The sequence below is a fragment of the Myotis myotis genome, unplaced genomic scaffold (genome assembly GCF_014108235.1).
Source record: "Myotis myotis isolate mMyoMyo1 unplaced genomic scaffold, mMyoMyo1.p scaffold_m19_p_22, whole genome shotgun sequence".
In the NCBI taxonomy this organism is placed as follows: Eukaryota; Metazoa; Chordata; class Mammalia; order Chiroptera; family Vespertilionidae; genus Myotis; species Myotis myotis.
This window is the reverse complement of record NW_023416327.1, coordinates 1,854,961-1,881,204: the sequence shown is the minus strand read 5'-3', so window position 1 is coordinate 1,881,204 and position 26,244 is coordinate 1,854,961. Positions and strand designations below refer to the sequence as shown.

At 48.2% G+C, this 26,244-nt stretch overlaps 1 protein-coding gene across 1 annotated transcript in view; it reads left to right on the top strand.

Moving 5' to 3' along the window:
- Positions 1-789: 789 nt before the first annotated feature.
- The window catches only part of LOC118679013 (E3 ubiquitin-protein ligase RNF213-like), a 99,940-nt gene continuing 74,485 nt past the window's right edge, over positions 790-26,244 (top strand). The window contains 4 exon segments of the mRNA XM_036355243.1: positions 790-1,072; positions 23,939-24,336; positions 25,249-25,403; positions 25,966-26,124. Of these exon segments, the coding sequence (XP_036211136.1) occupies positions 23,983-24,336; positions 25,249-25,403; positions 25,966-26,124 (668 nt within the window). The 5' untranslated portion in view covers positions 790-1,072; positions 23,939-23,982.

The following is a 26,244-nucleotide window of genomic DNA, read 5'->3' as shown; positions in this document are numbered from 1 at the left end:
GGGAGGGGCGGGGGGAATGGGGAGGGAGCCGGCCCTCGGTCCCCCTGGGAAAGGGGCCGCATCCCCCCTATCCACCCCCACTTCCCCATCCCAGCCCAAGGCCTGAAGGCCCTGGCGGAGCTCGGGGAGAGGAGGCAATGGTCGCCAAGCTGTGACTCCCTTGTCCTTTCTCAGTCTGGGTGTGCCCAGAGGCCCCTGGAGGCTGGAGATCCTTGGCCTGAGTGTTGGCCTTGGCATGGAAAAGCATGACCCTTCCCATGGTTCCATGCTACCCCTGCAGCGAGCCACATGCTCAATGACAGAAGTATGGCTTCATAGATGGCACCCCTGCCCCATTAGTAGACCTCCTGACTGGGGCCCGTCAGCCCTGCTCTGCCCTGTGCAGGCTTCCCTGGGGCCAGCTCTCCGTGTGTCCTCCAGCATGTCCCCAGTGCTGTCTGTGGGTGCACCATCCTGGATGCCTCGCCTGAGAGCCAGGGCTTTTGTCTCTGTGAGCGCCTTGCCCAGGCACACAGCAGGCACCTCACCCATAACTCCTCTTGGGGTTTTGCACATGCTGTGTCTGCCAGGAACACTCCCTCCTCCCATTGCCTGTCCTCAGCTACCCCAGCTCCCAGTCTCAGCCTGTGGGACAATGCTGGACTCACTGAGAGATGGAGCACTCGGGAGGCCTGCAGGGTTGGGGGGCAGGGTCAGGACAGCAGAAAAGGAAGTGGGTGCTGAAGCTGGGTTTGCGGGGAGAGGAGTGACAGGAAGGACATGAAGGGAGGACTTGGTATGAGGCCAGGATGTGAGCTTCAGGGGCTCAGGCTGGCAGTTTCCATTGAGTGGGACTTTCTGAGCTGCTTGTAATTTCACTTTCAGAAAATGAACCTGAAGCAGGGCTATGGTCACATGACCAGTGGCTGGGAATAAAGGCAGCCCCTTCCTTCTTTCCTCTTGACTCTTGCTTCCAGATTTGTAGGTCACAGCCCAGAGGCATAGAGTGTCCTTCCTGCGGCCAAGCCTCCAAAGAGGAAACTCCCAACTTCTGCAGCACAGGCCACGCCCCCACACACAGCCCCTGCACTGGGTAAGGCCTGAGAGGGTGCCGATGGGGTGGCGGGGGACATCAGCTGTGTCCTGTTTCCTTTCCTGGAAGTGGAAAGGCCAGTGGGTGGCCCAGTGCAGAACGAGGTCTCCTGGGGCTCAAGGGCTCTTTCTGTGTTGTGGAGTGCAAGCGACAGAATGACCAGAACTCCAGACTGATTAAAATTTAGAGAGCCTTTATTGACTGGCCAGTGTCCACTCCTCCACTCGGGAAGCCCAAGAGAGAAGCGGCCACGACCATCTGCAGAGTCCAGTATTTAAAGGGGACAACTACATCTGTGTTCAGGTTCCCATCACAAGCAAAGCCAAGTTGCAAAAGCTAATTGTGCAGTTTTAGACAAGCTATTCATCCTCCTGTTATTCATTTCTGGGTAACATAAAGGTCAGGACTGTTCTTAATTTTGATCTGTCTGTTCTTTGTAGGCCGTGGCTCAGGTGTGGGAGCTCAGTTCCTAAAACTTTGCACAGGCTGCAAGGCTGCTGAGGTGGCTAGGTCATTAAGCAGGCCTAAAAAATTGTTCTACTCTGTAACATTCCCCACTGGTTTTACGGGAGAATCAAATCATTGTTTCTCCTTATTCTTTGGTAGTGAGTTCTTAGGACCATTCATTTGACTGCTTGTTTTCTGCGTTGAATATAATTCATTGAGCAGTTCAGTATGCACGGGCCGAAAGTTAGTGTTAGCAGTAGGAGTGCTATTGGCCCAGCTAAGGCGGTTAGGAGAGTGGTGAGCCAGGGGACCAGGAGAAGAGGTTTTCATACCAGTTTCCTTCAGACTTTCTCCTTTCCTCTCTATCTTGTAGCCTCTTTCTTAGCTAACTGAGGCTCTCCCTGATAACTCCTGAGTGGTTAGTATAAAAACAACAGCTCTCCCCTAGGGCCATGCATAGTCCTCCCTGTTTTAGAAATAACAGGTCGAGCCCCCTCCTATTTTGTAATACTACCTCTGCTAAGGAACTGAGGGAATCTTCAAGTCTATCTACATTTTGTTCTAATGTGCTCATATCTTGATCTACTTGGCTGCTGAGGGCCTTAAAATTCTGATTTTCTGTTACTAGAGCTGCTGTTCCCACCGCAATGGAGCCGGCAACCCCTAATCCTACTAAAAGGGGAATCAATACTGGGGCCATTTTTCTCTGCCTCTGAGCAGACCTAAATGTTCTCTCCCTCCCTCCCCAGAGTAATAGTATACCTGAGGCAAGATGTGAGTGAGGAAGCATAGAGAAGGCTCCCCCGGGGGGAAGGGGAGATGAGAGTCAAGGGGGAATTATAAGGGGTGATACTGGAGGTACAGGCAAACCAAGTTCCCTGTACGTTGGATGGCCCATAGTTCAGTGGGGTCCTCGGATTCCACCTTTTTTTACTTGAGTTCAGTGAATCCAGTGTCTCTTTCCGGCAACCTTTAGGCTGATGGGGTGCTGAGGATGACAGTGAAGGGCCCAGTCCACCTGGCTTCCAGCAAAGATGGCTTGTGCTTCTGAACCCACACCAGGTCTCCCTGTTGAAAGAGAGGTGGTCCAGGCCCGGTCCCGGAGGATGGGTCTTGATGAGCCTCTCGGACCAGCTGGTGGTTAAGCCTGGACCTCAACTGTAAAGCCTGTAAGGACTTTAGGAGGTTATGATTAGAAAGGGATGCTAATATTTCTTCCCCTAGCTTGGGAAGTAGTGGTAGGGGTCGGCCAAACAGAATCTCAAAAGGGGTGAGGCCCTTTACATACGGGGTGCAATGAGCCCAGAGTAAGGCAAAAGGGAGGAGGCTTACCCAGTTTTCGCCAGTCTCCAGTTTTAGTTTTGTCAGAGTTTCCTTTAAGGTCCAATTTATCCTCTCTACCTGTCCAGAGCTCTGAGGTCTATAGATACAGTGTAATTTCCAATTTATACCTACTATCTTTGCCAATAACTGAGTGATGTGGGCAATGAATGCCGGGCCATTGTCGGACCCCATTGTAACAGGTAGGCCAAACCTGGGGACAAATTCTGAGATTAATTTCTTTACTGTTACTTGTGCTGTTTCAGACTTGGTAGGGAAAGCCTCTGGCCATCTTGAGAATGTATCGACGAAAACCAGCAGGTAGCGATATCCTCCCAGACCTGGGGGTAATTCTGTAAAGTCTACTTCCCAATGCTCTCTGGGACTTTTCCCTGAGTCTGGTTCCCTTGACTAAAGGGGACCGCTTCCTGAGGTTTGCCTGTGCACAGATGTGACATCTCCTTGCAATATCTTTTGAGACCTGAAAGAGTTTAGGAATATAATAATCTCGTTTAGGCTGTTCTAGCAGTTTGGTTCCCCCCAGATGAGTACTCTGATGGATCTGGGAAATGAGTTCCTTTCCCAGGGCCTCTGGACTGAGCAGCCTCTGGTCCGGCAATTCTTTCCATCCTCCGGATGTTTCTTTTGCCTGGAGTCTTTTCCCCAGCGCAGTAGCCTCCTCCAAGTAGACTGGAATCTCCTCAAAGACCCTTGCAGGGAGGGCTGGTAAAATATGGAGGGACCACACTGGTTTTTGGGTGACTTGCTGGCCGCTTTATCTGTGAAGGCATTTCCCCATGCCTCCGGGTGTCAGTTGACTGATGTCCTTTGCAGTGTATGACTGCCACCACCTTCGGCATCCAAAGGGCCACAAGGAGGGTAAGGATTTCTGGGACATTTTTGATTTCCTTCCCTCCTGAAGTTAGGAGTCCCCTTTCTTGGTATAAGGCCTCATGAACGTGAAGAGTGGCAAATGCATATCGGCTGTCTGTATATATATTCGCTGCCTTTCCCTTCCCCCACCGTAGTGCTTGGGTGAGGCTATTAGCTCTGCCTTCTGAGCTGATGTCCCGCACCCCAGTGCCTGCACCGAGGTTACCTTGTCAGCTATCACAACCGCTGCTCCTGCATACCTGGTCCCTTCGACCACAAAGCTGCTTCCATCAGTGTATACAGGGTCTCATCAGGATCTGGCCCGTCAGGTCCTCTCGAAGGTTCTTGAGCGAGGACAGGGTTTCAGTGCAGTCATGGAGGGGCTGCTTAGGGTTGTCATCAGGCAACAAGGTAGCAGGGTTTAATGCCGCCGTTTTGAGAAAACTGACTAGCGGGGGATCAAGCAAGAGTACCTGATACTGGGTGATCCGAGTATTCGAGAGCCAGTGCTGTGGTGGGCTTTGCAACAGTGCCTCCATGGAATGTGGAGCTACTCCTTGCAAGTCCTGCCCGAGGGTGAGTTTTGAGGCTTCCTTTACCAATATAGTTATAGCTGTTACTGCTCTCAAACACCCTGGCCACCCTGCAGCCACGGGGTCTAGCCGCTTGGATAAGTATGCCACAGGCCTTTTCCATGGTCCCAGGGATTAGGTTAACACCCCCTTTGTTATTCCCCGAGCCTCTGCCACATATAACTGAAATGGCTTGGTGAGGTCTGGCAGCGCTAATGTTGGTGCGCTGGCTAAGGCTTGTTTAAGATCTTGAAAAGCCTTAGTTTCAGTTTCAATCCAGTTTAGTTTCTCAGTCTTTCCCCTGGTGCAGGTAACAGGCTCAGGAGGGTATATGGATTAGGCACCGTGGGATGTTATAGTTTCTACCCTCTTATTGTCCTCTCTTAAGTCCTGAACGGGTTTGAAGTCCTCCGTTCCTGGTTTCTGTACAGGAAGCAATGGGGTATTCCACAGGGAGTGGCAAGAGACTAAGATTCCTGCTTTTTTCAGTCTTTTTATGTGACTGCGATGCCTCTTCGGGCCTTTTGGCTTATTGGATATTGCTTAACCCATACTGGAATTGCTGTGCTGGAGAGTTGTACCACAATTGGGGCTCTGTGTACCGCCAGTCCTGGGGGGTTACTCTCTGCCCATACTCCAGGTATTTTCTGTTGCAGCTTTTGGAGTAATGGGGCATCTGGGACCGGATTGTTGTTTTCAGTTCCCTCAGTGAGGAGATATTCCTCGCTCAAGGGGCAAGTCAAAAACACAACCCCCGGTATCTGATTAAAAGTCACCGTAGCCGTCTCCTCCTGGAAGGAGATGGTAGCCTGCGGTTTGCTGAGAAGGTCCTGTCCCAGTAGTGGGTACAGGCACTCCGGCATCACAAAGAATGAGTGGGTCACTGTCCCGGCCCCCAGGTTGGTCCTCTTGCATGGCAGTTACCAGGACCTTTGCCATTTTCTGAGTTTGCACAGTCTCTGAATCTTCTCTATTTTTAAATGCCTTTTAAGCAACTTCAATCAATTCTGACAGCACTTTTCCCTCAAAGCCTTCTAACTTTGGTAATTTCTTTCTAATGTCTGGGGCCGACTGGGACATGAAAGCGATGTTAACTGCCCGCCAATTCTCGGGCTCATCAGGGTCTATGGGTGTGTAGAGCCTGTTGGCTTCACACAGGTGCTCTAGAAAAGCGGCGGGAGATTCACTCGGTCCCTGTACAGCTTCAGTTACCTTAACAAATTGGTGGGTTTCCGCGCAGTCGCTCGGATTCCCCTCAGCAGAGTCTGGTGATACCGATCGAGAGCCTCCTTACCTCACTCCGTGTTGGGGTCCCACGAGAGGTGGGAGAGTGGGAAGATAGCCTCGAGCCGAGCCGTGCTGACTCCGAAGAGGGTTGGCCGTTGGGGCCAAGAACCAATTTCCTTCCCTCTGACCTGACTCACTCTCTCTCCTCGGAGGTGAAAAGGGTCTGGAGGAGCTGTTGGCAATCTTCCCTAGTGGGCTGATGGGTGAAAAAGACAGACTCCAAGAGGGAGATTAATCCCAACAGATTCTGAGAGAAAGAGGGATTCTGATTCTTCCAGTTATAGAGGTCATTGGTTGAAAAAGGGAAGTAAACCATAAAAGGCCATTCCTCCCCCTTGGGGGCGGCACCTGGCGCAAAGCCAACATCGGGGCTCCAGAGGAGTCCCGAGAGGGGGCTGAATGTGGGGGTCAGTACTCTGCCCCACAGCGGGTATGAGATGGACTCAGAGGATCCTCAAGGGGAGCAGCCATTGGGGCTGACAGATACGGGGGTGGCTCTGCCAGGATGGGGTCCTCTGGAGGAGGTGGGAGAACAAGGGGCTTCCTCTCAGCCTCCCTGGGAGGTGAAGTGAGGAGGACAGTCGATCTCTGTCCCAATTTCTTTTTCCTTTCTGAAGGGTTTTGGCAATCCCAGAGCCATTTAGGATTTTCAGTTAAGACATCTATCCAAATTTGAATATACACCATTTGGTCCGCGTGCCTGGGGTTTCCAAAAATTATAGCCTGGACCTGATAGACTAAACCCAAATTGGTCAACCCCTCAGGAGGCCACTCGATCTGCGGGAATGTTGGCCATTCACGCTCATAGAATTTCTGTAAATCAAAAGCCTTAACAGGGGCTCCATAGCTCTCGGCTCTTTGCTTGAAGTCCTGAAAATTTTTCAAAAAACATTGAAGGGGGTACAGACAGTACATGAAGTTGATTGATCAATTCTGACAACAAAAAACAAATTGGACACAACAATAGACACAGATAAGACAAATAACAACCAGGCTCAGGATCACTGGGCACCTTTGTAAACCGGGATCTGGTCTCAACAGAAGTCGTGCTGCGTCCAGCCTTCCGGAAACCTCTGATGGGCCCACAGAACCAGAATCAGGACTCAAAAGAATTGAGTTTTCTTACTGATAAGAATCAGATCCAGATGGCTCCAACTGAAGTCAATTAGACAATTTTCGGACAGACCTGCCAAACTCTATCGGTCCCGGGCTGAGGAACATCTCTCAGAGATCTCCCCCTAGGGCCTGGAGTTTGGATGTCTTCCCTGGACTCTGGTCACGGGACCGGTCAATGGCCGGTTATCTCGCTGGGGCCTCCAAATGTTGTGGAGCGCGAGCGACAGAATGACCAGAACTCCAGACTGATTAAAATTTAGAGAGCCTTTATTGACTGGCCAGTGTCCACTCCTCCACTCGGGAAGCCCAAGAGAGAAGCGGCCACGACCATCTGCAGAGTCCAGTATTTAAAGGGGACAACTACATCTGTGTTCAGGTTCCCATCGCAAGCAAAGCCAAGTTACAAAAGCTAATTGTGCAGTTTTAGCCAAGCTATTCATCATCCTCCTGTTATTCATTTCTGGGTAACATAAAGGTCAGGACTGTTCTTAATTTTGATATGTCTGTGCTTTGTAGACCGTGGCTCAGGTGTGTGAGCTCAGTTCCTAGAAACTTTGCACAGGCTGCCAGGCTGCTGAGGTGGCTAGGTCATTAAGCAGGCCTAAAAAATTGTTCTACTCTGTAACATCTGGAAGCACTTCCCTGAGAATAGCTTTGTCGGGCTTTTGCTGGAGGCACCCGTCACTTTTTTAGAAATTTCTATTTCATTTCTTGGAGAGAATTTGAGGTTCCCCTTCCCCCTTGAGAATGAGAAATGTGGCTAAGCTCAGCGGTGGGGGTGTTTCAGAGGATGCTGCATGGAAGTGGAACCACAGGCACAGGGGTGAGTGAGGAGTTCCCTGCAAAGGTGGCCAGCTGTGCCTGAGTGTGTCATAACCTAGGCAGGTGGCACTCGCTGACTGACCCAGCATCTGGCATCTGACCTCAGCTGATGCCTCCTGCTCCCTGGGCTGTTGTTCTGCCCTGTGGCAACCCCACCCTGCCCTGTGGTGACTGGGCCCTGCCCTGTGGCGACCCCACCCTGCCCTGTGGGTTCCCATACACTGGCAGCACCAGGTCAGCCCTTTTGTCCTGGACCTGTCACCTAAACAGCAGCTGGTGGCCTCCCCACCAGAGTATCTGACAAGCCTCTCCGTGTCCGTTTCTGAAGCCCAGTTCATATATACCCCCAAACCCACATCTCAGGCTTCCCACCTGCCCTGAGCCAGGCAACTCATCCCTCCAGCACCTCGAGCCCAACCCCCAGCACTGACTTCCCTCCTTCCCTTCCACATTCCCCACATCTGTTCCCAGGAGACCTGCTGGCTGCTTGGGATGAGCCTGCCAGGGAGGTGTTTCCCTCCCCCGTTCCCCGCCATCCTCTTAGAGGAAAAGCCACAAGTCTTGCCCCAATGCCCCTGCAGTGCCCTCTGACCTTCTCTCCTGCAGCCCCTCCCCCCAGTCCAATGGCCTCCCTGTCCTTCCTGGGACACACTGGCCTGCTCTGATCCCAGGGACACTGGCTGTTCCTATGCTTGGAACACACCTGTCCTCAAAGCAGCACAGCTGCCCCCTCCCCTCCTCCAGCCTTTGCTCAGCTGTCTCTTCCCCAAGCCCCCTCCCCCCTGCCCCAGCCCCCATTGAAATCTTCAGCCTGCCCCCCCCCCCCATCCCACTTCCTCTGTATGTCTGTCCTGTGGCTTCAGGGGAGACTTTTGCTCTCTTGTTTGCTGCTTTACCCCAGGTCCCTGGCAGTGTCTGCACACAGTAGGTGCTCCATAAAAAACTGCTGCATGATTCAAAGAAGGTCCACTGGGCCCATGTGTGTTTTGTAAACACGTGCTGCTGCATGTGCATGTGAGTGTGTGTGCATGAGCACAGAGAAAACAGGTGCCGGCAGTCCCAGGCCTCCCTGCTCTCACCTGGGGTGACCTGTAAGGATGCACCTGTGATGGGGGCAGGGGCGGCCCTTCCATCGCTCCATTTCCCTTGCATTTGTACCAAGTGCACAGGTTTCGGATGCTGCAGGTGGTCTGAACGGTGATGCTGAGATGAGCTCGGCAAGCAGGATGAGTTTCAGAGACAGAGGGCTACTGCTCGCTCAAGCAAGGAGCAAATCCTAAAAAGTTCTCATGGCTTTTATTGGGGAGTACAGCAAGTAACAATGACAAACAGGCATGCCTCAGATGAGATCATCTGAGCTAAGTTATACATTAAACTATTAATTTCCTATATTGTTCAAAGATCCCTTCAACCTGCAGCTGTGTACCCTCCCTTGTACTTTCCATGCTCTCATGACCTATTCATCACCTCAAGGAAAGTTCTGCCTCTGAAGAGTAAGTCTTGCGTGCAAGACTTTGTTCTGATGTGGCCCGCTTACAGGCCCCCGTCTGTTCTTGGCAGACGTCCTCTTCTAATTAACTTCAATCCACTTGAGCGGCTACATTTCCTCCCTGTAGTTTAGCTTCAGGTTATGAATATGATCTTGGAGATCAATGATTTCTTGTGTTAAATTACCATGGTTTAATAAATGTTTCTTAATTTTATCCGAAGGGAAAGCTGTCTCATTGTAAGGTACTGGGGTAACACAGAAACTAGTATGGTTCCAATCATACTTTAACTGTAATCGCCTTTGCAAACTAACAATTTGGCTCCTCTAATAAAACTACTGATTGTTCAAGATCTGCTAATTGTTCATTGATTTCACTATCAATATGCCGTTGAGAATTCCATAACTGTTCTGAATCTTTATGCCAGTCTTGAACAAAAGTAGCAGTTTGGACTGATCGCTGTAATGCCACCCCAGCTGCTGCAGCTGTCGCTGTTATTGCAATTAACCCAAGAATTACAGCAATTAGCATGCCAATAAGCCTTTTGGACCTCTTCAATATTCCTTCTGTAATGGCTTGGAGAGCTCCAGCTAGAGAACTTTCCTGCCATCGTCGATCCATCTGTACAGGTAACCATACTCCTGTTCTGGCTCGCAATAGATACAAGCTCTCTCTACTGTGATTAAAGGGTACAGAGTTATTTACACAAGTTAATAAGGTACAATTAAAATAAGATATTTCCCCAGTAGTTTGATTCCATTGGACTGGTCCTTTTAAGGATTAGTGGTGCTTTTAACCACACTCAACCAGGCTTGATTACCCAATTGCAGACAATGATCACCCAGTACCGGACACACAGGCATTCCAATAACTCCTGTTGAATAGTTGTTCATTCTTGTTCCTTCTTCTTCTGGTTTCAAAGGCCCACTATCATCAAAAGGCCCAGGCATCCAATTAGAGTCATTAGTATATATTGGTACAGTTACATCTGTTCAAGATACCCCACTCATTAGTGGAGGATTTGGGGTGTAAGCCCAATAAATATAGCTCAGCCCTTTTACCTGGGTAGTGAGGACAGCCAGCAAGCGACAATGTAGAGGGAGTACAGGGCCTTCCATGGGCAGTCACAAGACACCCCCCTTCCTGGCATAGGCGCTTCACCTGTCCCCATGTAGGTGGAGGAGTGTTTCGGGTGCGAGGCAACGGCACGCGAATTTTGTCCTCCCTGGATGGTGAGTTGCACAAGCCGGTCTTCCAGTCCCGCTTCATCACACTTCCTCTGCCTTCCCTGGATTCTTTCATCCGGATCCGGAACTTCTTGGTTCCTGTGGAAACATAAGCCGAGCCTCGACCCCACCTGAAAACGGTAGCCGGGCACCACTGGTTAGCAGTGACATCTTGGTACCTGACAGGCTGCTCCACCGGGACCTCCTCTTTATGTCCCCAGTGTAAGCCAGCAGCTGACCCTGCATCTGCATTCAGATTTAAAAAATTTAAAGTAAATAGAGCTCTTAATAATCTTCGTTAGGGAGTCTGGCCTGATACCAGCTCCTCTCCCCCTTTTAGTTTTTGCAGCATTTCCTTAGGGGTGCGGTTCTGTCTTTTAATAATTGCTTGACCTGTACTGTTTCCAGGAATTCCTGTAATATGTTTAATATCAAACTGTTGGAAAAAATGCTGATACTTACCTGATAAATATGCCGAGCCATTGTCAGTTTTAATGGCTCGGGGTTTGCCTATTACAAGAAAGGCTTCCTTCCAGTATGTGTGTTATAACAGCATCGGCTTTCTCAGAGGACATCGTCCATGCCCATGAGAAATGAGAATAAGTATCAATAGAATGGTGAACAAATTTAAGCTTGCCAAATTCTGACACCTGAGTAACATCCATTTGCCAAAGGGCATTAACAGTTTCTCCTCGGGGATTAACTCCCGTGGGTAGACGAGCAGTGTGGAATGGCTGACAGTGAGGGCATGTTTGCAAAATATTTTCAGGCTGTCTTCAAGTGATATGATGCTTTTCTTTCGATGCTCTAGCATTGGAGTGATACATATTATGCTCTCTTTGAGCAGAGGTCACTGTACCAACTAATTGATTAGTGTTAGCATTCCCGGCAGATAAAGGTCCAGGTAGTAAAGAGTGTGCTCGAATGTGTGTTATATAGATAGGATCATGCCGGAGGCGCAAGAGCATTTGAAGCTGTAGAAATAGTTCATGCAAGTCAGACCTACTCTTAAAGACAGCAGCCGTTTCAATGTGTTGTACAGTAAACTTTGTATATTGAGAGTCAGTGATAATGTTAAGCGACATAGAGTCTTTATCTTGTAGTAACATAACAATTGCAAACAACTCTGCCTTTTGTACTGATTGGTAAGGAGATTGCACTACTTTATTTTCTTTGAAATTACCATACCAGCCATTCCTTGTTTGTTTGTATCAGTAAAATAAGTTTCTGCTCCTGATAGGGGGGTAGGAGAAATTATTTTCGGTAAAATCCATTGAGTCCTTTTTAAAAACTGAATTCTTTTGTCTTTAGGATAAATATTGTGAATTTTTCCAGTATAATCACTAAAGGCTCGCTGCCAATCATTTGATAATTGCCAATGGATATCTTGTTGTTGTTTACTAAAGGGTATTATTATTTCATCTGGATCTTGTCCACATAATTGTCGCAAACGGATTCTTGCCTTTTCTATTAAAATGCAAATTTTCTGTAAATTTGTAGATAATTTTTTACTGAATTTATGAGGTAAAAACACCCATTCAATTATGTTAGTATCCTGCATAAGAATTCCTGTTGGAGAATGTGTGGTATGAATAATTAAAACCTTAAGATTTTGTAATGATTGTATACGATCTAACTGTCCTGCTTGAATTTGTTGTTCAATTAATTGTAATTTGGCTTCTGCTTCAGGAGTCAATTGCCTAGGACTATTGAGATCTGAGGGTCCTTCTAATGTTTGAAATAGATTAGTTAATTGATAGGTGGGGATTCCAATAGATGGTCGAAGCCAATTTATATCCCCCAACAGTTTCTGAAAATCATTTAAGGTGTTAAGACTATCCCTTCTGATCTGAACTTTCTGAGGTTGAATAATGCTTGCTGAAATTTTCTGTCCTAAATATAACCAGGGCTCTGTTTGCTGAATTTTTTCCTCTGCTATTTGGAGTCCATACTCCTTAAACAATTTTCTAGCCTCCTGTAACACACTATCTACCTTAGGTTTTTCTTTATGTGCTAATAAAATATCATCCATGTAATGATAACAAATGCCTGTAGCAAACATTTCTCTTAGTACTTGTAAAGGTTGATGAACATAAGCTTGACACGTAGTAGGACTATTTAACATACCCTGGGGGAGAACTCGCCATTGATATCTCTGATTAGGTTGGCTGTTATTTAAGGAAGGGACCGTGAAAGCAAATTTGTCACAATCCTGAGATTGTAAAGGGATTGTGTAAAAACAGTCTTTCAAATTAATAATTATTAAATGCCAATTTTTAGGAATTAATGCTGGATTTGGAATTCCAGGCTGTAAAGGTCCCATAGGTTCAATAATCTCATTAATCCTTCTTAAATCAGTTAACATTTTCCATTTACCTGGCTTTTTCTTTATAACAAAGACAGGGGAATTCCATGCACTAGAGCTGGCTTCTCTATGCCCTAGTTGTATTTGTTCTTTGATAATAATTTGGAGCGCTTCCAACTTTTCTCTAGTTAGGGGCCACTGCTCTACCCAAACCGGTTCAGTTGTTTTCCATTTTAAAGGCAGGGCGAAGCGCTTTGAAGTGGCCCCCTCTATAAATTTTGGTCCTGAACACTGGCGCCAGTGACGTCAGCACCAGCTTGACAAATCATTTGTCTATGACCTTTCGGTAAAGAAGGTATAGTAATTGTAGCCCCCCATTGCTGTAAAAGATCTCTTCCCCTCAAAGATAGTGCAATGGAGGCGACATATGGCTGTATTTGGCCCTTTTGTCCTTCAGGCCCCTGACATTCAAGTACATTAGAGCTTTGTAAAATCTCAGTGAGGGTCCCTAAACCTGTAAAGGTTGCATTCACCTGTGTAACGGCCAAGATTGAGGTCAGTGCAAAATAAAAATTATAGTCACATCAACCCCAGAATCCACCAGGCCGGTAATTTTTATTCCCTCCGGGAACATTACTGTAAGTTGAGGTCTCTGATCTCCTAAGACCGTATGCCAAAAGACCTTTGTTCCCGTGCTACCAAATCCCCCAGTTCGCTTAACTGGTGCTGTATGTCCTCTTTGTTTATAGGGAAGTAATAATAACTGTGCCATTTTTTCTCCAGCCTTTATATTTATAATACTAGAAGCAGACATCATCACTAATATTTCTCCTTCATAATCTGCATTAATAACTCCGGGATGAATTTGTAAACCTTTAGTTGTTAGACTACTTCTTCCTAGTAGTAATCCTACTGTTTCCTTAGGTAAAGGTCCATAAACCCCGGTGGGTATTTTCTTTACCCCATCTCCAGGAGAAATAGTAAAATCATTAAGAGCTGGAATGTCTACTGCGGCACTTTGAGCGGTAGCATGAAATAAGTCAGAGACCCTCATTTTATTTTTCCTTTCCTTTTGCTCGTATTGTTTTTCTTGGGGCCCCCGAGCTAAGCCCCGAGTCTAGTTTCCCGACTGCATGGGTGTTAATGGGTTGCCGTCTTTATCTTTAACAGACTGGCATTCATTGGTCCAATGTTGTCCCTTTTTATATCTAGGGCATAATCCGGGAGCACCTCGTTTGGCTTTCCCTTGTGAGACTTTTGCCTTCCGACAATCCTTTTTTCATATGTCCCACTTTCCCACATCCATAGCATTTAACAGGACGGGGAATAGCAGTTTTTAAAGCATCAGCAAGAAGATTAGCATTATAACTGTTAGAACCAACTTCTAAGGATAAAGCTAAAGACAAAAGCAGTTGGGATTGAGCTTCCTCCCCATTTACAGTTCTTCGAATTGCCTTTTGCAATCTAGCAAGAAAATCAGTGTAAGGTTTATTAAGTTTTTGTATAACCTTAGAAAATGATTGAGCCGGGGTGCCGGCCTCTTCCATTTTCGACCAAGCTTTTAAACAGCAGGCTTTAATTTGTGCAATAACAGCCTCCTCTAACAGCACTTGTTGTGTAAACTAACATGTGCCCCAGTTCCCATTAACTGGTCAAAATTAGGTCCAGGAGGATTTTGTTGGGCGTTAATCACCGCTCTCCTGGCTTCTTCCCGCCACCAGGATTTCAATTGCAGATATTGTCCTGTGGCTAATACTGCCTTAGCTATAGCATTCCAATGATATGGGATTAATTTAAAATCTGTAGCCAGAGCTTGTATTATTCCTCCGGCATCTGGGGCATTCGCCCCGTAATTAGCAACTGATTCTTTTAACAGTTTTCTCATTCTTAACTCTACATGTTGATGAGTTAACTCTACATACCCTTGAGGGTATTGAGCATTAGCAGCTCTTTGTGTCCTCAGGAGGGGGTTGGAGGCTCAGCCACTAACGCTGGATTAAGGGCTAGTGCCCTTTTACTTTCACTTTTCGGCACAGCCAACTCCTGAGGACGTTTATTCTCTTTCTTTTCCTTAATTTAGGGCGAGTGTAAAAATCACCATCCGTCTCAGCGGAAGATGAAACATCCAGCTCTGAATCGCTGGTTGAGGCCATGGTTTCATAACCTTTTAACTTATTTTTAAAGCTAGTTTTCTGTTCCTTTCTTGACTCCCTCGGTTCTGTGACTGCACCCGGGAGTGGCTCAGGGGGTAGCAATCTCTCAGGAGGGAGAGGCTCAGGACTTAAACACCCAGTTCCTGGTGCAGCACTTCGCGACCTCAAAGGAATTTTTTCATAATCTTCAGATCAGACTGAAAAGGCTGTAAAGCTAACGTTACTAAATTAAAAATAGCCCATACTTCAGCCTCTATTGTATTTCCGTGTTGATAAGCCCGCCTTAATGACTTTCCAACTTGCTTCCACAACTTAAGATTCAACTGCTGTTTTCCTTCTGGGTGAAACCAGTAACAGTGCTTCTGAATTACGTTAAACAATTTTTTTAAAGCCTCATCCTTCACTTTTACCCCTGAGCTCTGTAATAATGATCGCAAGACAGCAATATATTGACTCTGTAATGATGGGGGGATACCCCATGACTCTGTCTGCTGATTCCCGAAAGTTTCGCGTACTTCCACGCGGCCAAATCCCTTCCGGTCCTGCTCGTTTCAGATAACTTACCTTCGGGTCCCTGTTCCAGGCGCCATATGCAGGTGGTCTGCAGGTGAACGGTGACGCTGAGATGAGCTCGGCAAGCAGGATGAGTTTCAGAGAAGCAGAGGGCTACTGCTCGCTCAGGCAAGTAGCAACCTCCAAAGTTCTCATGGCTTTTATTGGGAAGTACAGTAAATAACAATGACAAACAGGCATGCCTATGAGATCATCTGAGCTAAGTTATACATTAAACTATTAATTTCCTATATTGTTCAAAGATCCCTTCAACCTGCAGCTGTGTACCCTCCCTAGTACTCTCCATGCCCTCATGGACTATTTATGACCTCAAGGAAATTCTGCCTCTGAACAATAAATCTTACATGCAAGACTTTGTTCTGACGTGGCCTGCTTGCAGGCCCCCGTCTGTTTTTGGCAGAACATCCTCTTTTAGTTAACTTCTCTTTTCACTTGACCAGCTACAGACGCTGTGCTTGTGCTCAAGGGCACAGGGGGGCAGGCACTTCATATTATGGGTTTTGTTTTGTTGATTTTCTTCTGCATCCAACCCCTGGGGAGGAGATCTGGGTGACAGTCAGACCCAAGGGCCCTTGAGGGTCACAGAACCAGTGTCCCTAGGTGGTCAGCCAAGTGTCTACTCTCTCCTTGATTCCTTGCTGTCTAGATTTGGGATTATGGCGTGGCCAAGTGCCTGGGGTCCAGGTGGGACCTCCTGCCCACCAGGATCCTCACCCCTGCTCACTAGAACATCTACTTGGGTGGGTGGGGACCTTGGGAGGGAAAGGGTCTCTGGGGCTTCAGCGATTCAACAAAATAAAATAAAAATCCTGCCCAGCCGGCGTGGCTCAGGGGTTGAGAGTTGACCTGTGAACCAGGTCACAGTTTGATTCCCAGTCAGGCACATGAAGAACAATTCACAGGAAGATGAATGAGCAACTGCTGGCACAGATGTTTGCTGGGTCTGCAGAGAAGGTAGGAGCCCAACAGGATGTGGTGCAGGCCCTGCAGGCTCCACCCCCTTCCCCACTGGGACCCCAACAGGATGTGGTGCAGGCCCTGCTGGCTCCACCCGCTTCCCCACTGGGACCCCAACAGGATGTGGTGCAGGCCCTGCTGGCTCCACCCCTTCCCCAAACCTGACCCAACCTGTAAATGCCACACTGCACCTGCTTGGCCTGGACCAGGCCCTCAGTCTAAATTCTTTTAGGCAGTTCAGGGGGAGGTAAAAGGCCCATCCTGGGTCTTTTGTTTTTGAAAGGTAATCAGCCTAAAATAATCCTCAGGGCAAAGACACATTGGGGTGTTGAGGTCCTCCTCCCTCTAGCAGCCATCCTCCTCAGGTCCTCAGCAGGGCACAGTCACTCCCACGCAGAACCCTCACCTCCCCGATGCTCAGCACCCCAGTCGCTGCCCTCTTCTCCCTCTGAGCACAGTAGGCAGTGGATGGGGCCATTGGCCGTTTTGCTGAGTGACTGTGGGTGTGGCAGGTACTGGTCCTGGTCAGTCAGTGGGGGTGCACAGCAGGGCCAAACACCTGTGCCTGAATGATGAGACCCTGCCTGACTCCGCTGGCCCCTGAACACCCCACACTCCAAACCTCGGGGCCAGAGCTAGTGCATGAGAGCACAGGACCACACAGTACTTCCTGTCTGCTGGTTTCTCCGCTTCCTCACACCATGGCCATGCCTCGCTATTTACAGGAATAGAAAGTGAAACCAGGAGGGAGAGCTGGGGAGGTGGGTTGCTCAGGGAATCTGCCTGCTGCAGGCTGGGTGGGTGTTACCTGCCAGGATCCCGGGGTCTGGGGCAACTGATACAGGCATGGAAGGGGAATATGTGGCAAGTCCCAGGCCTCCCTAGACCTGGAGAGAGGGTGGCTGGCTCTGCCAGGCATGATGTTGGGCTGGCCCATCTGGAGGGCTTCGAATGTCAGTTGAGTCCGTATTTGAGGGGAAGGGGGTTAGGAGCCGCTCCCCAATCCGAGTCCCCACTGCTCCAGCAGGGCCCCAGGGAACTCAGGTGGGACTTCCAGGGGGACCTTGAGTGATGGAAGGATCCATGGGACGGTGAAGTTCTGGACAATTTCTTTCTTTATTTTTTAAAATGTGTATTTTTATTGATTTTAGAGAGAGAGGAAGGGAGAAAGAAACATCAATTGGCTGCCTCCTGCATGCCCCCTACTGGGTATCAAGACCACAACTGGGCATGTGCCCTGACGGGGAATCCAACCTGCAACCTCTTGGTACCTGGGTCCACACTCAATCACTGAGGCACACCGGCTGGGCTCTTTTTCTTATTTCCCGCATTTTCTACATTTTCTTGAGGCCCTGCTGGAGTGGAGTATGGAGGGGCACTGGGGCCTGAGCCAGCTGCTGTGGCCAGGGGCTGGGGAGGATTCAGGCTTTCCTGGGATGCTCACTTGAGTTCCCCTGATGTCTGGCCCACAGGCTGCTGCTGTAGGGACAGAACATGCTTCCTCCCACCCTCCCAAGTTCCTTGGCTGATCTAATAAGTTAATTGATATAATATCAGATTAGCAAAAGAAAAGCCACATTTAAGAACATGAGCGCCTCCCCTATACCTGGGAGAGGCCCAGGAAAAATGAGTACCTTGCCCAGAAGCCACCAGAGCTCAGGGACAGGCTGGCACCTGTTTGGTGGTGATCTTGAGGGCCTTAAGGGAGGGAGGGGGCAGCTCGGAATTGGGGAGTGTCAAGATCCTCAAACTTTTTAAACAGGGGGCCAGCTCACTGTCCCTCAGACCGTGGGAGGGCCGGACTATAGTTTAAAAAAAAAACTATGAACAAATTCCTATGCACACTGCACATATCTTACTTTGAAGTAAAAAAACAAAACGGGAACAAATCCAATATTTGTATTTGCATGTGGCCCGCGGGCCGTAGTTTGAGGACCCCTGGTCAAGATGGTAGAGCCTGGACCCACTCCATTCCGACCCACTCCAGCACAGTTCAGTGGTTGGAAATAAAGGGAAAGGAAAGGTCTGGAAGCTGATTGAATAGAAAAGGTATTTGTGCCCTGAGGCCCTGGGCAGGTGAGACGGACACTTCCGTGGGATTGCGGAGCCTGATGGGGTTTTCTGGTCTGTGGGGAAGAAGAGCATCCGAGAGGAGAAAGACAAGTTAGGGAACATGTCGCCCCCTCCGTCCCCCCCAAGGCCCTCCAGATCACCACCAAACAGGTGCCAGCCTGTCCCTGAGCCCTGGTGGCTTCTGGGCAAGGTACTCATTTTTCCTGGGCCTCTCCCAGGTATAGGGGAGGCGCTCATGTTCTTAAATGTGGCTTTTCTTTTGCTAATCTAATCTTATATCAATTAACTTATTAGATCAGCCAAGGAACTTGGGAGGGTGGGAGGAAGCATGTTCTGTCCCTACAGCAGCAGCCTGTGGGCCAGACATCAGGGGAACTCAAGTGAGCATCCCAGGAAAGCCTGAATCCTCCCTAGCCCCTGGCCACAGCAGCTGGCCCAGGCCCCAGTGCCTGGGTTGTGGGTAGCCTTTGAGTGACAGAGTGCCCAGACTATGTTGGTGGTTGCTTCTGGGGTCTATGGTGGAGAAAGCCGGAGCCTGGTAGTGGCAAGGGAAGCCAGGGCACCTCATATATGAGTGTCTTCGATCTGGCCTGGCCCTCATGCAGGGAGGGAGCCCTTTGGCCACTGAGTCTAGTTGCTATCATGCCCTATAGATCTCTGGTGATCTCCGTGTTTTTGAGTTAGAACTCCTAGAGCATTGCCCTTACTTTCCTGAGTGAAAGGGAAGAAGGGAAGTTTAGAGTTTGGATGCCCCGGGGCAGGAGCTTTAGAAGGTCCTTCCTTAAAAGTCTCTACAGCTTGTTTCCCTTCAGGGTTCTACTGAATTGGATCCAGTTTGTCTGACTTTAAAAGGGCCCCTTTTTATGTTTAAAGGGGCATAGAGAGGCTGGGCTACCAATGAAAAATCCAGTCAAACCCAGGAATTTTGTTTTTGGAAGAGGAAAAGATAGGGTTCCTCTAAGTCTTTCAGGGTTCATTAGCAGCCCATCTTTAGATATACGATGGCCAAGGTATTTTATGGGGTAAGCAAAACTGAAGCGTATCCTCTGAGACCTTATGTCCCTTTACAGCTAGCTGCTGCAATAGGTAAATTGTGTCCCTTTGAGAGTCTAGTAACGTCCTAGAGCATAAAAGTAAATCATCCAGCCCTAGCTGGTTTTGCTCAGTGGATAGAGCTTTGGCCTGAGGACTGAAAGGTCCCAGGTTCGATTCTGGCCAAGGGCACATGCCGGGTTGTGGGCTCGATCCCCAGTGGGGGGCTTACAGGAGACAGCCTATCCATGATTCTCTCTCATCATGGATGTTTTATCTTTCTCTCCTTCTTCCTTTCTCTCTGAAATCAATTAAAATGTATTTTTTTAAAAAAGTAAATCATCCACATACTGGATTAGAGTGGGATCTCTAGGAAATGTAACATCATTTAGATCCGCTTTTAGTATCTGGGAGAAATAGGTGTGACTCTGAATATATCTGGGGCATCACAGTCCAAGTAAATTGTTGATCTTCCCAAGTGAAGGCAAAGAGATACTGAGTGTCCTTTTCTATTGGAATGCTGAACAAAGCACTACATAAATCTATTACTGAAAAATATTGGCAGTCCACAGGAATATCTGCTAATAAGGTATGTGGACTTGGAACCACAGGATTTCTAGTAATAACTATCCTATTTATAGCTCTGAGATCCTGTACATATCTCCATTCTTTCCCATTTGGTTTCTTTACTGGAAGGATAGAATTACAGGGGCCTGTACATGGAATTATAGGTCCCCTTTTATGTAATCTTGTTAAAGGGCTTAATTCCAGCCAGTGCATTGGGTCTTAGAGAATGCTGGTGAATATTAGGTAGAGGCAAAGTATTACCAATAGTTATTGAAATAGGAGTGGCTCACTTGATCTTGCCTATATCTGCATTGGAAAGGGCCCAAAGTTGCATTGGAATTTCCTGCAAAAAACATTCAGTTTCAAGATTATTTTCCTCTGGTGGAAGTTCCTTTAAAATCATTATTTTCCCAATTGGTTCAGTGTCTGACTCGTTTAGCTCTAAATACATTTCACTCTTCCAGGAAAAGGATGTGTGGCATCATGGGTTTCAAGAAAACCTCTCTCTACCAGGTGAATTGGAGTTCCGATTTGATCAGTAACAGTGTATGTTGCTCCGTAACATCTCCTAGCAGAAAGGGGACAGGTTCTGACTTAAAAACAGTCATTGGTTGGTTAGATACCCCTACCTTTTGTACAGAAGCTTTACTCTGAGGAAGAGGGAAACTTAAATGGGTAGGGTTAAGGACAGATAAAGTGGCCCCAGTATCCACAAGGGCTTTAGTAACTTCTCCTTTTATGATAATTCCAATTTCTCCTAAAGTTTTAGTAAAGAGAAGGGGAAGTATCCTCTCATAGGCCTCAGAGCAGCCCTACACTTGCTTCTGTCTCTTTTCTCTTTGTAAATCCCATTTCAGTTTTCTACCTTCTTTCCTGTGGTGGCCTGGCTTTTTACAGTAAAAACAGACTCCTTTCTCTCCTTTTCTAAGAGACTTCTGAGTAAAATTGACTTGGTAGCTTAATTGTTGGAGCTGTAAGTTCATACTTTGGGCAGCTTTATCTTTTTTCCTCTTTAGGGTAGTTTAGATAGCTGATCAGCCAGAATAGCCAGTTCTTCAGCATGAGCGGCCTGCCAGTTTAATTTGTGTTGTTTGATCAAAGTTACAAGCGCTTCATCTAGTCCTTCCCAAAATGCCAAATTTAATAAGGGATCATTTTGATGATCCTTGAAACTATCTGGCGACAGACATGAGTATCATTTGAAGGTTTTTTCAAAACGTTCAAAGAAATCAAGCACTGGTTCATCGGGCTTTCTTTTACATTGCTGGATCTTGATCCAGTCCATTTTCCAAGGAAACATCTCAGGTGTGGCTTGATAAAGCCGATGGGCCAATTCCCTGCATTTTTCTCTGTCTGTCTCTTTCTGTTTTAATAAATCATTTACAGGAGTCTGCCAGGGAACCTTATTCAGCCATTCTGCTGCCTTGCTCTCAGAAACCAGTAGGTGTATTAATTGGAACAGGTCAGAATAGCCAGGATCACATGTCCTAACAGTTAATCCAAATTCCTTTGCAAACCCATCGGGGTCCTGGAGAGGGTCAGGAAAATCTTTAGTTAGGTTTCTTAATTCTGACCTAGTCCAAGGAACATATACAATTGCTGGATCCCCTCTGCTGAGACAGGCTTTTCCTGGAAAGGAGCTGCTAGAATTCCTGAATTATCTTTCTCTGAGTTTGTATTATCATTTTCCCCCAGGTCAGCAGGGAATGGTAGTAGAGGGGATACAGAAGAAGGAAGAAGAGAGGTGGAGGGCAAGTCTGCACAAGGAAGCTCAGAGAGCAAAGGGTATAGAAGAGGAGCAGTAGAACAGGGAGGAATGGGGTCTTGGCACTTACTAGTACTTGCTTCAGAAGCCTTCTTTAGTTCAGAGACAGTCTCTCTCTAAAATTTTCTTATTAACTTCCTATACAGAGAATATTTTAACTGATCCTCTCCTAGAAGCCTCTAATTTCCAATCAAGATAAGCTTCCCATTCATTTAATTTAATTTTAGAGCTGGCTTTTTCTAATTGAGGACACAGAAAAATAAATTTGGAAGTATCAAAAGGTCCCCACTTTAGCCATTTTAAGCTGATATCATTTTTAGTTAAATTTTCCCATTTTTATGGATACTTGCAAGTTGAAATTCCATATGAATTGTACATGTACCCTGCTGGAGTGTTAACAGAGGGCTGGGATTCTTGGGGTTTATCAACCTTAGAGGTGCAATTTCCCATCTTTTAAAATTTTATTATTATTTTTGGCTATCTGCAGGAGTCTGAGCAAATTTTCTAGGGATGTTATGTAGTGGGTTGCAAAGTGTATGGCTTATGGGTTGAGCTCCATGAGACTCTCACACCTCATGTCCCAATTCAACCCTCTTACGTATCTCAGTTTCTCTCCTGCATATCTAAAACAGCCAGAAAGGCTTGGGGTACTGGCTTACCAGGCTTTATGGGCGCTCCCCCAGATGAGCCAGTCAGTTAATTACAGTGGAGTTGGAATTTTCTATGGGGCAGCCTGCATGTCATGAGGTATAACCTCTGACACCTCCACAAAAGTTCTTAGTCGCCTAAAAACACCCGAGAATCTGGGCAGGAGGGAGGATGTGCCCCTTTATCTTTGGAGCTGAACAAGTTCAGCTCTCATTTATATGGGGAAAGTTTTTTGCTCAGACTCTCAGAAAGCAATTCCAATTGAAGAGCCCAAATCAAAACCAGCCACCTGTTTTTTCCTCCAGTCTTTTCATAATCTGGGTTCTATCAACCCTTAACCTTAGTTCCACCTCAAGGATTTTAAAACACAGCTCAAACAAAGCCAGACCATCTACCAAAGCAAGGGAAGGTCCTGGATCCAAGATACAACTCACCCAAGTTTACCCAATGGGCAGGGAACCAGCGGACTCAATGGGCCCTTTGCTGGATCTTAGCACCGAGTCCAGGTCCACTGGACAGTCCTGGGTGAGCTTCTTTGGAACGCTGCTGTTACTACTCTAAGTAATGTTAACGTACAAACATTCAAACATTTAAAGAATTTTTGTGAGTTTATTTGAGCCAAACAGACGACAATTGCTGGGAAGCAGTATCTCAACAGATTGGGATAATGCTCTGAAAAATGGAGGGTTTTTACCTTGTTTTTATAAATTACCATCAAAGGGGAAGACATAAGTGGTTACATGAAATCCACTGGTGACAGATTAGGGAGGTGGGAGAAAGCAAAGAGGGGAAACCTCTGGGATTAGATAAAAAGTGAAATGATGGCCATATGCTTCTTTTACACAGATGAATACAGGATAGTTTATATAGTTAACAGTCGACCATTAACATGATAACAATAACAGTGAGGGAATTTGTGGTTTTCACCCTGGTGCCATTTGTTGTCCCCTGAGGGGTCTGGGAAAAGGGAAGTTACAAGTTACCCTGACATTCCACAGGGATGTTATCTTAGATACAAAAAGACAATAGACTCAGTAAAGATGGAAGTTGATCTTTGTCAGGGAAAATACTGGCTTAGGACATGACTACCCACTATAGACTGCTTCTAGTTAAATGTTTAATTTTAGACCATGGTTTGTGGTTACTTTAGGTCAGGGGTCCTCAAACTTTTTAAACAGGGGGCCAGCTCACTGTCCCTCAGACCGTGGGAGGGCCGGACTATAGTTTAAAAAAAAACTATGAACAAATTCCTATGCACACTGCACATACCTTATTTTGAAGTAAAAAAACAAAACGGGAACAAATACAGTATTTGTATTTGCATGTGGCCCACGGGCCGTAGTTTGAGGACCCCTGCTTTAGGTCTTTGAGTTTGCACAACCGCCATGCAGGCCTTCCCTGAACTAGTAAAGTTAGTATGTGGCCTTTTTTTTTTTTCTTTTTTTCATCCATAGCTCTTAGAGATGGGGGCCCCCTCCTCTTCCTGGTGCTGTGAGGGAGACCCCTTACAAATGCAGGTTTCCCTCACAAATGTAAATGCCTCCTCAGCTTTCAGAGCTTCCCATGGCTGTGCTTTCTTAAAAATAACCAGCTCAAATTAATATCCCAGAGGTGACGGGTTCTTCCCTTCACTGCCTTTGTAGACTCTGAGAACAACCCAAAGGTGACGTCCATCCCTGAGGGGGAGATGGAGAGGAGCCAAGAGCTGAAGGAGGACGGTGGTGCTCCCAGCCAGCCCAGCCAGCCGCTGGGCGCGGGTACGAGGCCTGGTGGCCGCAGAGGGTCTCTGCAGGGCCAGGCTGCAGGGAGAGCAGAGGCCTCAGGAGACAAGTCTTCAGGCAGCTCGGCACCCCAGGATCAGACCAGAGGAGGTGCCCCCCGAGGAGGGAAGGACCAGGAGGGGGCCGGCCCCACTGCCTCTGCCAGATGGAAAGAAGGTGTTGCCCAGGAGCTCCCGCTGCCCATGCCACAGGGGGGCCCCTCAGAGCCCAGGAAAGACCCGCCAGCCATCGGGCAGCAGACGGGGCCCCCTGCCTCCAGGGTGAGTTGTGGGGAGGTGTGAGGACCAGGGTGGGCCTGCTATGTCCTTGACGCCTGGCTGTGCAGTGTGGTTCCAACATGGCCTCCTGGTCTGGGAAGGGCATCCTCTCCTCCTCTGGGACTTCTCTTGGAAATGGGGAATGGGAGAGGCTGCCCTCCGCCCCAGCTGCTGACCCTGTCACTGTGCCTATGACCCTGATGTCACCTGGCTGGAGACGATGCTGACCCTCACATCGTTGAGTCACAGTCTCCCTGTCCATGTGGTCTTCTTGGCCCTGATGTTTGGGGGCTTTAGTTTTTCCAGGAAACCATTGTCGCAGCCGAGCCAGCAGAGCCAGGGACAGAGGCTGAGAACAAAGCCCATAGTAAGACTCAGACACTGAAACAGCCGCCTGCTGGGGCCCCTGCCTCCTGGGAGCACTGCCATGTGAGGGTCTTGTTCTGTAGGAGGCGTTGTGGCCCTGCGGTCTGTCCCACAGTTGGCTCCTCTCATTCAGTTTTTTGCCGATAGGTGCTGGGGTGGAGCCCTGAATGATCACTCCTGCCTCAGAGCTCACTCTCTAGAGGGGAGATGGGCCATGGGGAATGGATGAGGACAGAGGGCACTAGGGTGCACCCAGGGGACATGCCTGGGATGGCCTCTCCCACGAGGGGTTTCTTGCAGTGAAGGCCTGGATGGGCAAGAGGCAGGCCATGGGGAGACTGGGGACGTGGCCCCGGCAGAAGGAATGCTAGGGCCAGGGCCTGAGGCAGAGTGTGGTGGCTGTTCAGTGATCAGCAGGAAGCTGGTCCCAGGGAACAATGAGGGGAGAATTTGGGTGTGGAGTCCTCAGAAGCCATGGTGGGGGCCCAGACCATCAGGGGCAACCTTGGAGGTTGGTGTTAAATGTGGGTGTTTGGTTACTTGTCCCAGGAAGCCAAAACCAAACACAAGATTGCCATTTCTGGGAGGAAAGCCAATCCAGGAAACCCAAAGGAGCCTGAAAGGGGCCATAGGAGCAACACGGCTGCCCTGAAGGACAAAGACCAGAAGGAGCGGAAAGCTGATGCTTGGGAAGTTCCAGTGAGGTAGGGTGTGTGGCACAGGGGGCCGTGGGGCCATGATGCGGCCTGCCCCACAGATGCAGGCACAGTGCCCACCCGCCCCACTGAGGGCATTCCCAGGTTCCGGAGGGAGACAGGGGAGTCCCTGGGGTCCCAGAGGTGGCACTGGCCTCACAGAACTTAGGAGAGCACTAGCCAGCCCCTCCCCCCCTTCCCCAGCACTTCCAGGGCAGATTATCCCCTGCCCTATGCCCACCTCCCACCCCTGTAGAGGGGAGGCGAGAGGACCCACAACGCAGGTGGTAGGTTTGAAGTGTCAACGTGCTTGATTTTTGCTGGGTGTGTGTTAATGTGCAGTGAGGAAACACAGATCACATGTGTGTGCATGTGTATGTGTGTGTGTGTGTCCATGTGTGAGTATGTCTACATGAGTATGTGTGTGTTTTTATGTGTGTGAGTATGGGTGTGTGTTTATGCATGTGCGTGTGCTTACATGTGCATGAGTATGTGTTAGTATTTCTATGTGTACATGTCTAGGTAGACAGAGTTGGGGTCTAATCATCATTTTCTGGTGGCTTTCTTGCAGCCCCTTAGGCCCCGGGGAGGGGGTCAGAGTGTTCTTCCACGCCATCCTTTCCAAGGACTTCGGCTTCGACCCTGACCAGCACCAGATATTTGTCCGGGGTGGAGAAGAGCTGGGGAAACCAGAATGGAGCATCAACGTGTGCGAGCTGCACATCACCAAGTGAGTGTCCTTGGCTCACAAGCAGCCCCACAGGGATGTACTGACATCCATTCTTTGAAATCTATCGTGACAGTGCTTTTTAGCAAAACTGATGACATCCTAGGCTTTTGGAAAATGAAT